This window comes from Athene noctua, chromosome 1 (genome assembly GCF_965140245.1).
Source record: "Athene noctua chromosome 1, bAthNoc1.hap1.1, whole genome shotgun sequence".
Lineage (NCBI taxonomy): Eukaryota > Metazoa > Chordata > Aves > Strigiformes > Strigidae > Athene > Athene noctua.
Window position 1 is genome coordinate 194,422,629 of NC_134037.1, and position 12,310 is coordinate 194,434,938.

A 12,310-nucleotide genomic window follows, 5' to 3' on the forward strand; every position below is an offset into this window, starting at 1 on the left:
GCATCCTGGGGTTTTACAGGGGGAGGTCAGCAGCAGTGCAGTCTCTGTGCCTTCAGTTCACCTCGTTCAGTGACAGCACTAGGGGCGCATCAGGCAAGAAAGAAAATATTGTTGTCGGAGTGATTGGCAGAGGAGGTGGTTTTGGGGGGAGACAACAGACAAGTATTGTCTTCACGTGGTTTTTGGCTCCTTCCTGCCTGCACGTGATTCCATCTCCTGTGCCTGCACAATGCTGCTTACACAGGCTCCTTTGGACAGTGCTGGGACCCTGCTTAAGAGCTAGCCCTCCCTCATGCTTTTTTTTTTGTCCAGTTAATTTAATTGTTGCTTTATGGCTGTAGCCTCAGCGATTGCACTCTTGCAAACAATTTGGCTCATTTTCTCTCTTGTTTCAGATGGTGCCTTTAGCATGCAGTAGAGAGGGTGTTGTGCCAAGGGGAGACAAAGCAGCCTCTGTTTTGCATGTGTTGGGAAGTGTGTTTCTAACCTGCTTGATGTAATCTTGCCACTGAAGGTAACCAAACGTGGTCATAAGGACAGCACTGTGCTGCCAGCCAGTTCTCACAAAACTAAGATTTTTTTGACCCTTGAAAAAGCATCACAGCCGTCTTCTGCAATCGCTCTGCCTGAGCAGTGTTGCCGGTTTGCTGCTTCTGGCAGCATGGCTCTGTGCCGACGACGGAAGCAGCTTGGAGGCTGGTGGGCAGCTCACAGTGACAAGATACGGGCTCCAGAAAGCTCACAAATGGTAAAGCCTGTGAAAGGCTTTCTCTGCACAGGTTGCGTACGTGGACAAGGGGGTAAGTCTGAGAGTCACCCTTGCAGCAGCGGTGCTGGGGCGATGCTCACCACCCATGCCACTGCTTGCTGGATGTCTAGTGCTTCTTCAGTGTCACTGAGCGTGTGTGGCACGACAGATGCATTTTCTTAAGGGCAAACAGTTTGGAGGCCTTTGAACAAAATGCATGTTTGGGAAGAGCTTGAAGATGGTGCAAAGAAATGAACATGCTGATGCCAGGGTGGGAGGAGTCTGTGGGTAAGAGGTCTGTGAAAGAGAGACCTTGCACATGAAGTGGGACAGGCACAGTTAATGCTGGGGGTGAGAAGGTGACAGAGGGTAGAGACAGAAGGGAAATAAACTTGCATGAGGTCTTTACTTTGAGGGTAACCAAACTCAAAGGCTCCATAAAAGACTTTCAAGAAAGACAGGATGTAAGAAGAAAGTTGAAGGCTCTTGTTTGTTAAGATTTAGGAGGGACTGTATATGGACTTGTTAAATGTTTACTGCACATCTTGATTAAAGTCTTTTCTTTTAAATAGTTTAGGCTTTCCCCCCCAAGAAGCCTGTGTTTGGTATTTTCTTTTAAGAGCTATTTTATGTCATATTCTCAATTCTGATGCTCTGTTCTGGCGTTGGAGAGGATTGTGTTTCTCCACGTTGTGCTCTCCACACTGCAAGCTGCCCTGCTTTACATAAACTTCCTACCTTGGCAGACACCGTCAGGGACTTGCCTGGTGCTCAGAGTCTCATTGCTCTTGTGGTTAGGTTCCTCCCAAAGTAACAATCTCCTTCCCGGTTTGGAGGTAGCACCAGTTCAGATACTGTGGTGTGTGCAATACTGTCCCAACTCTTCTTGCCAAAACATCCCCCTCGTGTGTGAGAGCTTTATTAACGAGTGTATGTATTATGGACTCCAGCACCAGAAAAGGTTGCCTGTTGTGCTAGGCACTATTCAGACTTTCCCTGTCCTGGACAGATTCTGCTCTGAGTGGATGCCAGCCAGGTCTGAGGTGCAGAGAGGAGGGAGGATGTGACACACAAGCAGAATGGTGGTTTGCAAAAGTTGGTGTCATGATTTATTCAAGATTTTTGTTTGCATTTGGTGCCTTTTAGGGCAATTTTTTTTTTTTTTTATGTGGGTGGAGAACAGAAATGAAAAGTCAGAGGAAGCGGAAAGGAAAATAAACTGGGTTTCTTGTGGACTTCTGTTTTCTTCAACTTGCATGTTGTGGGGGAAATGGTGAAAGAAAAGCCAAGTCATCAGCATTTTGGTGCCTCTGAATGGTAATTAGTTTCCTCTCCACCACACCAGGTGTCCAAGGGTTAGCAGTCCCTTTCCCTTCCCAGTCCTGGGCTGAGGCTGCTGCCTGGCCCTCCACACAGATCCCAACTCTCCCATGATGTAAAGATTCCCAACTCCCACAAGCCACCACTCAAGCTCGTGATCCTCAGCAGTTCAGCTTACTTTGAAACCCCAGGCAGAGCGTTGCCAGCTGCTGTTCTCCGGGCAGTGCAGCTCTCTGGGTACAGGCAGGCAGAGTTTCGTGAGCAGCATTGGGAAGCAAAGGAAAGGAGGTTTGGAGGCTTCCCTTTCCCTGTTCCCCCTTTGCCTGCTTGTTTGGCTTTCCATTTCTTGGGAGTGGTGTTAATTCTTAAAACACTTGGTTGTAGGTTAAAATGACTGGATGCCATTTGTGTAGGGAGAACTGAGATTTGTCACCGTCTCATTTCTTAAATCAAAAAGGAAAGTTACTGAAGGGACCAATTTGTATTCCTCTGCAAACTGATTTAGGGCAGCATATAAATCATCTGGAGGGACAGGTAAACTTGATTTTACCTTCACCACAGAACATTGTCTTGCTTTATCCTTTCTTGGCTGTGTTTTCTCATTCATGTTTCCTCTCGTCATACTACTAGGCTAAATAAAATCTTCTGAAATGATCCTGAGGTTCTCTTCCCCAAGCTGTGCCATCCCTTGAGAGGTCAGAAGGAACAGAGCAAAGAGCAGTGGTCAGGCAGCCTTTCCACCTGGGGGAGTATGGATAGAAAGTCACTGCTTACATGCCCTGGGTTACTTCCTTGCTCTGTCTTTAGATGTTTGTTTGTTTGTTTGTTTGTTTGTTTTTAATTTAGTTCCTGAAATATTTCCTTGTGCTATAGAGCTTGGGAAACAGTGTTATTCCCCCCCTTACTGCCTTGGGTGTGTTTCTCAGAGGCAGACTGTTGTAGGGGTCTCGTACCAGTTGCAGTCCTGTGGCAGGTCAGGACTCTTTTGCTTGGCCTCCTGAGACATCTAGACAATGATGTTTAGGGAAGCATGTAAGAAAGGGGCAGGCATGAAGTGATTTTTCTTCTCCTTTGGTTATGTTCTCTGTGCTTCTGGCATTTCTAGAGCTGTAGTTCCTTTCTTCTCCCTCCCTACCACAATGTCCAGCAAAGTGCTTCTGAATTCCTCATTTACTAAGAATTTGTATAAATAAGGAGGATTATCTTGTAATAATAATGTGAAGGGTGTGTGTGTGTACCTTTGGAAAACACGCTGAAATGGCATAATTGAGTTGTCCAGATTAATATTCTTTACATGGGTCTGCTCTAGTAACTTTTTTGACTGGGAATTACTCCAGTGGCAACCATGGTCAGGTACTTAAATGGGTCAGATATGTAAATTTACAAAGTTGTGATATAATGAAAATAACAGGCCACTGATTTGCTGTCTGCGTGCAAAAAAATAATCTGATATTTAGCATGCAATGATGAATGGAAGAACAAGTGGTGATGAGAAATTTGTGCTACAGCCATAAGCAAGCTGATGAGGTGCCGCTAGGTGGTATGCTGAGATGGTTTTATTTTTAATGTGATAATTCAAATGGTTAGAAATTATCTTAGTGCGCACAGGTGGATTTCTGTGTGGGCATTGTATGCAGTTTTTAATCTTACAGGCAAAGTTATTTTGATAAAACAGCGTTGTGGTTAGATATCCCTAGAGATGCTGACATGTCCGTTTAATCTCTGAAGGGAAGCACACGGAAAGGGAGAGGAAAGCCTCTCCAAGCTTGATTTAACCATGTGAGTCTTGCAAAAGTATAGCTTACTGCAAAAATTACTGGTAATCAGACACGCTGTCACAAACAGACAGTGAATGTCTAAGTATAAAACACTCACACCAGCTCCATCACAGGCCAGACAAAGAAGGTTTCAATGGGAGTTTGTATCCACAGATAATGGCTTAAAGTGGTAATTGATGCCAGCTGCATAAAATCACTAGGAAGGGCTCACCAGCTGCCTCTCTCCTCCAAGAAAAAAGGATGTACTTTTGTATTCCTTCATGAGAATGACAGTCCCTTGCCTCAGTCGGTTTTAATTTTCCCCTTTTGTGGTCCTGGCGCCACTGCAAACGGAGGGACCACTAGTGGTGGTGGTGCAGCACGTGAGTTGTTGGGAGGAGGTGAGGGACCTTCCGTCCCTGAGGCCAGCTCATGTGTCCAAATCCTGGGACAGCGGCCAAAACACCTCCCTCTGCACAGAAGGATCCCTCCTGCAGATTGCAGCCTGCCCTCCCTGAGGTGCATATGTCCATAAGGAGACCTGTGTGGAAATTGTCTTATCCGGAGAGATCTCTTGGGTGGGATTCATCTTAATCCTGATGTGAGACATCTGCAGGATTGGTGTCTGCATCTCCGCTGATGACCTCATCCTCATTTTGTAGTTAGTGGGGACAAGTAAACACCGGTAGGACACACATTGTTTGGCCTCTTTCAGATGTCCGCATTGGGATGAAACCAAATGTACCCTGGAAAAAAACTTTCCTGAATCTGGAAGAGAACAATTTAGGTCTGGCCACCTTATTTAATTTATTTATTTATTTATTTATTAAATCTCACACCAATTGCTGTACCACAGTGGTACTATAGTTTTCTCCATGCTGATTAATCCTCATGATAGTTCCTGTCGCCACAAAGTCTTCAGGACTCAGTGCCAGGGAGTTATTGATCCACACTAAGTAAGTGGAGTTCTCCAAAGCCTGGCAAGAATTACTGAATCCATTTATTTTTGTAGGCTGAAATTTGGACTGAACTGAACGGTGGCTGAGACACTATTTGTGTTGTGGACAAATGCTCAATGACAGTTGAAATAGGAGTTGAGGACGATTATTAGCCTTAGTTGAGGGAGATACCTGGGGTTGCTGCAGGACACTGAGAGGTGCTTTAACGCAGCCTCAAGGAAAAACTGAAAGAACAGTGACTGCCTACAGTCTACTGGATCTGTGTGTGCCTATTTTTCTGTTGCTATTTCAGTTTGGTTGGTTTTGGTGGTTTTTTTTTCTGTTTGTGCTTTTTTTGGGGGGGTGGGGTGGGGGGGTGTTGTGGTTATTATTTTATTTTTCAGAAATAGATCCTGTCTAAGCATTGTCATTTTAGCTGTTGATAAACATGAACAACCTTTAGGACATCCTGCCCATTCTATTGTAAAAGCTATTGTGTTCATGTGCTGAGGGTAGGAAATTATTTTTATGTAAAAAGTCAGTACAAAATAGCAGACTAATCCAATACATATTAACCTATCAGCAATTCCAATACCATTAACTTTAACAAAGCTCCTATTACACTTTTGTTTTCCTAAATTCAATTTCAGTGTGGTAGTTTCTAGTATAAGCATATCGTCGTTTGTTTGTTTGTTTGCTTGTTTTGTTTGCATATGGTCTCAATAAATAAAAAAAAAAAATAATCACACAACAGCAAGGACAACAGAAGAGAAGCAGCTGAGGAAGCAACAAGTTAGCTTTTGGCTCAAAGAGCTGTTCTGATAATGCTTTCTCCCAGGGCTGATGTTCACTGGGAACTTGGATTTACAAGATTATTTTATTAATTTGTTCAGTGCTCCAGAAATACACAGTATTTTACTTTAAAGATGCATCATGAGAAGATTTTAGAATAGTTTTTCCCTGGTGTATTTTGGGAACTCTCACATAATATTTTACAAGTAAGCACTGCATTCAACTATTATCGTATTTGAAATAGTTGTTTGCTTTGTAGCATAGGGTGGTTTCTTTTGCTAAAGCCATGCATACCAGTGTGTATAAATAGTTAACATGTACTTAGTATTAACATCTGCATGTGTTGTGAATAGGATATTTGATTGCTAGTGTGGTACAAATTGCAAGGAAGTTTAACGCTTAAAATTTTCTCATGTAATCAGCTTTGACATTACAGGATAATCAAAATATGTGCCACCGTTTCCATCAGCCAGCCACCCTAGGGAACAGAGGTTTCACTTTCTTCTTGGAATTAATTTAAGGTAGACATTTTCCCTCTGGATATCTAAGGTTAGAAGACTGTGGAGCAAACAAAGATCGTGCCTAAAAGGGTAAACCAGCTGCCTTTTCATTAGCTGCCTTGAGAGGCACTAGATGAAGGTTCTCACTGTCTAGGTGTGGTAAGAGAGAGCTGTGGGGTGGGATGGTGCTTCTCCTTCTTCTGTATCCGCTGGCTGCCTGCTCAGACATCACCTCAAAGCGTGCATGGATTCTTCCACTCAATGCGCCCTATTGTCACTTCAAAACCGGATTGTGGGTGTTTTTAAGGAGTGGCTGCATAGTGTTACCCATTTCAGCTCTTTGAAGGGAATACCTCCCTTCACCTGAACTGCTCTCTGCTTGGCACCTCGCTGAGGCTGGGGGAGCCAGGGGAAATCCTTCCTCTGCCTTTGTGTCCCAGCATCCTGTTTACTGTCCGGGCTCCTGGCCCTCTTTTCCTGATACACTTGCTCTTCCTCCACAGAGGCAGATGGAGGAGGAAGCTTGTGCATGAGGCAAATGCCTTGTCCATGCAGTGAGGGGAATTCCTGATCTTCACCTCTGCTTTCCTGTGCCAGCCCTGTGCTAAGCACTGAGGGTGGACCCTGTGGTTCCTACCATGGGGGACCCACCTCAGAGGGACAGCTTAGGCAGCCAGCTGTGCTGAACTGCTGTCTGACATTTAAATAGAACTGGTTGCTATTCTCAAATTAAAGTAAAAAAGATGAGGAAGATGGAAGTAATGTTCCTCTGCTGTACATTCACAGATTTTTTCAGTTTTCTAGTTCTCTGAGTTATATAGAATAAAAGCCTGCTAGCTATGTATTTGCTTAAGGTATTACAACCATAGGGGTTTTAAACAGATCCTGTCCTGCTCCATCACTGGATGAAGTCCAGTGCATCCTTCATTTGCCTTTTTGCGCTACTGAAAACTTGGGGAAGTAAAGGTCTGTTTTAGACCATCTCAATAAACAGGATTTTGATGGCATGACCATAGGATGTGTTTACTGAGCACAATGCTGGTATGAATTGAACTCTTTAGAAGTCTACTTTTGTGAAAGAGAAGAAGAAATAAATTATGCACGTGGTGTATTAAGCATATGGGTTTTTGTTTTGTTTTTCCCAAAGGATGAAGAAGAAGAAATCAAACTGGAGATTAATATGCTAAAGAAATACTCTCATCATAGAAATATTGCAACTTATTATGGTGCTTTCATTAAGAAAAGTCCTCCAGGACATGACGACCAACTGTGGGTAAGCAGATATCTCAAGCATGTTCATAAGTCTTTCCCTTTTGGATATAGCTTAAGGATGACAGAAATATCACATTATGGAAAGACAAACTAATAGAATTTGGTGCTTGCCTGAACAGATAGATAAATGAATCACACCAGCTAATCATACATCCTTAAGACGATGGCTGAACCAAGATTTGCTATTAGCAATGGATTTGCTCTTTAAGTAAGTTTTTTTCCCCCATTTCCCAGATGGATAGTAACATGTTTCATGGGAACAAGGCAGATGAGCTGAGCAGTAAGAATGTGTGGCTTTAAAAAGAAAGCTGCGCTTGGGAATTGTACCCATTACATTTCTCATCCCACCTCATCTACACCCCCTAGAGGATTGAAATTTGGGTTTGAAATGGCAGGGTACAGACATCTGAGTTAAAGAATGTGTTGCAATGGTGTGATCAGTTTGATTCCTTCAACATTGGATGTGCTCTTACTCCTGTTGCTGCTAATGCATTTTGCATAGCTGAGAAAATCCAGATTCCCAGAATTAAATTACAGTGATTAAATCAGTCCTTGAAAATGTGGTAACTAATGTGAGACATATTCCATATATGTCTGACACACATTGGAGACATTTGGTTTGAATCCATTTTCCAGGCAGAGATGTAAAATAAATGATATTCTCTGCTTAGCAAGGGTTTCCCAAATCAATGCTATAACCTGATTATTTTGCTTCGCTAGACAGCTGGGAACTGTGTTTAATGTTGGTTGTATGCTGATACTTGTTTTGCAGCTTGTTATGGAGTTTTGTGGAGCAGGCTCTATCACAGACCTTGTGAAGAACACGAAAGGGAATACTCTGAAAGAAGACTGGATAGCATATATCTCCAGAGAGATTCTCCGGGTAAGGAAAATAGTCTGCTCCACTTGAAAACACAGAAGCAGTCTTACAGAGATGTAGCCTAGCTTGAGGTGCTGCAAGAAGCTGTTTCTGATGAATCCCATTAGCCATGTCGTCACTTGGAGGGTCTGTAGGAGCAGATAGATGTCTGCTCCACATCATTTAGCTCAGTGTGAGTTGCGCTGTATTGTAACAGCAGCCTTGCAGAAAATAACAGGTTTTAGTCATGAGAAGCCAGCGGAAGAATCAGTGACTTTACCTATTGTAGAAGCTGTGCAACAGTGTCCATAAGACACTGTTTTTGAGAAGTTTGAGGTTGTAACGGTGTCATAACACAACAGGGTGTGGAATGGGTTTTTCCAAAAGTGGTTGCAGCCATCTTACTCTGCTCCTAATCAAGTCTGTGGAGGCAGGGAGTTGTTGGCTCAGGCCAGCAGTCAGGACTTCTGTGCTGTGATGTGCTCGCATATTGTATGTTCCTGCAGTCTATCTAGAGCGAGCAGCTACGTCATATGTGGCTGTGCGCTGTGGAGTGCTAGCAGACGGTGCTGCAAAAGTTTCTTAGGAAGAGGGATGCCACTTACCATTTTTTTTTCTAAAGCTGAAGCTTTAACTAATTACTCTTTGTATTTGATTTCCAGTTGGTACAGTTTAAGTGCTTTTTGAATTGGCATTTGTTTGCTCTGCTAAGTAAATCTGGTATGGTTTTCCTTGTGCTTCTTTGTAAAACAAATTGCCTCCTACCCATACCACTACACAGTATGTTTGTTCAGTTGCCTCATCATAAATGAAGTTCGGGAGGGCTTTATGTTAAAGGAAATCACCACTGACTCTTGCATAAATCAGCGTTGCTGTTGTCTGTGTTACACATTTCCTCTGCCTCGACGATTTTTAAGATGGTGAGGGAGAGGGATGTGCAATTCGTGTCTCTTGCACTAATTTCAAATGCTAGGAGAGATTCCGGCTGCTGGTGTTTGGGCTGGCACATTTAAAGTTGTTTATGGAGGAGAAGAAAAGTTGAATACTTACTGATGGTTGTATTTCAGATCAAATGGATAGCATGCTTTAGTGTGAGGAAAGCTACTTTCTACAGGACTGATCTTATGCTTGATTTGAGAACCGTGTGACCTTGGAGGTATTGCGTGCTATGTTGTAGTCATCCTAGGTTTTCCTTAGGTAAAGTAGTCACGCTCACTGAGAAGAGGAAAAAATGATTTACCTCAGAAAAGAGTTAGGTGAAAGCTGTTTTCTCATTCCTGTGAGAGATTTTCAAAAGGAGCTTTAATCGCTTGCTAGCAGGAACTGGAATATCTGGAAAAAAGGAATGCTTGACTCACATTGCTTTGAGACATTGCAAAACCTGATTCGACACTAAGTCTGTCAGAGATGAAGGAAGGATGTTGTGTAACAGAAAGTGAAGATGAGCTAAAGTGCCAAAGATTGGTGCAGGTGGAGATACAGGTGAGGGTTGACCCAGTGGATCCCTGTGTGGTTGGAGGGGCCTGGGGATTGCAGGAGAATGGAGATGGGCCCCTCTGTCTCAGAGCCAGCCTTTCACAAACCCAAATGTGTTTTTTCAGTAAGGTTAGATGGTACTCTGGTGAGAACAGACAATTATCTCTCTGGCTGAGTTGGTGTAGCAGGCGGCTTTAAAAAGTATCCTGTGTGAAGCTGTGGAAAAGTCTTCATTCCTGTGAAAAATGAGACTACGCTTAGCATAAGCAGCCAGCAAAGGGTCTTGTGGACATCAGCTATTCACTTGAAATGTGTGGGGAGGAGCTGTGGATGGTGTTTTTTTTGTCATGCTCATTAACTGTTTTAAAAAGAGAAAATAGCCCAATGGTTATGTAGGCAAACTGGTAAATGATCATTTAATGAAGAACATGTGTTAGGAAATATTTCTCTGCAGCAACCACTACTCTCTTAACCTCTTGCAGCTGTAAAGGTTCTATTTCTTTATTTTTCATAAAACATTAAAAGCCTATGAGGGCAACACTAACAGGCAAAACAATCCCAGTGGAGATGACAATTTTCCGAGCAGAGAGCTGAGGAGAAACCAAAATACAGGCAGTTGCTAAGAGGATTGCCTGTTGTTCTCCCAATTACATTAGAGAGTAAAATGCAACATATGTCTTTCTCAGCCCTCCCTCCACATGGCTAACGCTTTGGGGCATGCATCCAGGTGCTGTCTCAACAAAAAGCACCGTATGCCAGGAGGTTTTGTTTCCTTTGGAAAGTATAATGCTCATGCCTTTTTTTTTCTTTTGCATGATTTTTTTTTTTTTTTCCTGAGGAACAATTATCTGGCTTCATATTTATGGAGGCTAGAGAAGAAAACTGCAGCTTTGCAGCAGAGCTTTTGTTTGTCATCAGTTGTCCCTCACCCTCAAACATAACTGCCAGTCCATCACCCTCCCACCCCCTTCTTGGGGGTGCATATATGCATGCTGATGCTGCCTGCTTTCTCCCTCCACCCCCCTTCCCCAGACTAAATTCTGTGTGACCCTGTGTGTGTCAGATGTCAGTGACGTACACTGACGCTGATGTAATTTACAGTGTCATTGCATGGAGACTTTCTGGGAGCTAAACTTTCTTTACACGACAGCTGAGAGGTGTTTTCACAGTGCAGATGTTGGGCTGTGTTTAGGTACCGCGTGTGCATGACCTGGGGCCTGTGTTTCTGCTCCACCAAAAGCTGTGCTGGTGGTGTGCTGCTACAAGGCTCCCATGGGTCCCGTTGCACTCAGCCACTGAGCAAGAGCCCGAGACCCAGTGCTACAGGCTTTGGGAGTTCTGGGTATGGGTAGTCTGTTGCTAAACCAAGAGTGTAACTCAACGTCCTCTCTTTCCTCTCCTCTTCTTAATGCAGGGGCTGGCACATCTTCATGCCCATCATGTGATTCACAGGGATATCAAAGGGCAAAATGTGTTGTTAACAGAGAATGCAGAAGTGAAACTCGGTAAGTAGGCGTGCTTGTCCACTTCCTCATTTATTCAACCTTTGTTTTCTGATGTTCCCAAACTGATTTTATCCTCCGAGAGCCCTGCGACATGTTCTATAGCATGTGCACTCTGTCACTGCTCCTATGTGAATTGAGGCCCTGCACATACTTCTTGCTTTGGGAGGATGGCATGCATTTCTTTAGAAGATGTTGGCTTTCATGCCGGAATAGGTGAGGGGATTGTTTTTGTGCCCCCCACCAAGCTGTACGTGACTTGGGTTGGTTCTGATTCCCTTTATTCTGGACTCAGGAAGTGACGGGAACCAGTCTTCTGTTTGGCTTTAATTAAAATAGCACCTGCTGTTCAGGTTCTGGACACAAAAATACAATCGGGATGGCACTCTCGAGAGAGCTGTGGCATCAAGTTCAAAACGCAGTTTCAGCTCTGGCATGCCTGCTGAAAACCATACTCATCCCTGGCCCCTTCTCTCCCTTCCAAGTGGACGTACTCTGTTTTTTCTTCCCCTCTAATCTGTCTCTTCCAGTTACTGCACACTTTAACCTTCTGTGTTTGTATCACGCTACACTCGCCACCTTTCTTTGGTTAAATATAGAGCCATACTGAAGCCCTCCCACCCAGCCCACATCCCTTCTGTTTTGCATTACACCTTTCTGCAGCACGAGGCATGGGAAGATGTCCTGGCTGCTGGAGGAGGAAGCTCTCGGGAAAGCTTTCCTTCTTTTTGTCCAGAGTGGAGCACGGTAGCTCCCAAACCATTGCTCCCACTGAGCTTGTCTACACCAGTTTGTCAGTGTTGCTCAGATGATGGATGCAGTGAAGCTGACACAGTCCTCCTAGAGCAGATGCAGTTACTGGTATAGAAAGATGTATATCACTGTTGTTGTGAGCAGGGAGAACTGAAGGGAAGAAGAAGCCTTTTTAGCGTAATTGCCTTGTAATGCAATGGGCATCTCTTGCAACCTGTGTGCATGTGTACTCAAAGTTAACATCTCTTGAATAATCCTCATCTTTTGCTTCTATCTACACATCTGCTCTGTGCATTAGAGCAGAGAGCAATTCCCTGAGCAACAGATTATTTTTGCTGTCCGATTTTAGAGCAGGAAAGGTGGACAGCCAAAAGGGATATATGCTCATGCATG

The 12,310-nt window shown here is 43.7% G+C and overlaps 1 protein-coding gene across 31 annotated transcripts in view; it reads left to right on the plus strand.

The window, feature by feature from the left end:
- Nucleotides 1-12,310, plus strand: part of MAP4K4 (mitogen-activated protein kinase kinase kinase kinase 4) — a 170,244-nt gene that overhangs the window by 100,972 nt on the left and 56,962 nt on the right. For all 31 annotated transcript variants that reach the window (XM_074909071.1, XM_074908911.1, XM_074908939.1 and 28 more), the window contains exons 4-6: nt 7,203-7,328; nt 8,100-8,210; nt 11,077-11,167. In XM_074909071.1, the coding sequence (XP_074765172.1) occupies nt 7,203-7,328; nt 8,100-8,210; nt 11,077-11,167 (328 nt within the window). The remainder of the gene's footprint in view (nt 1-7,202; nt 7,329-8,099; nt 8,211-11,076; nt 11,168-12,310) is intronic.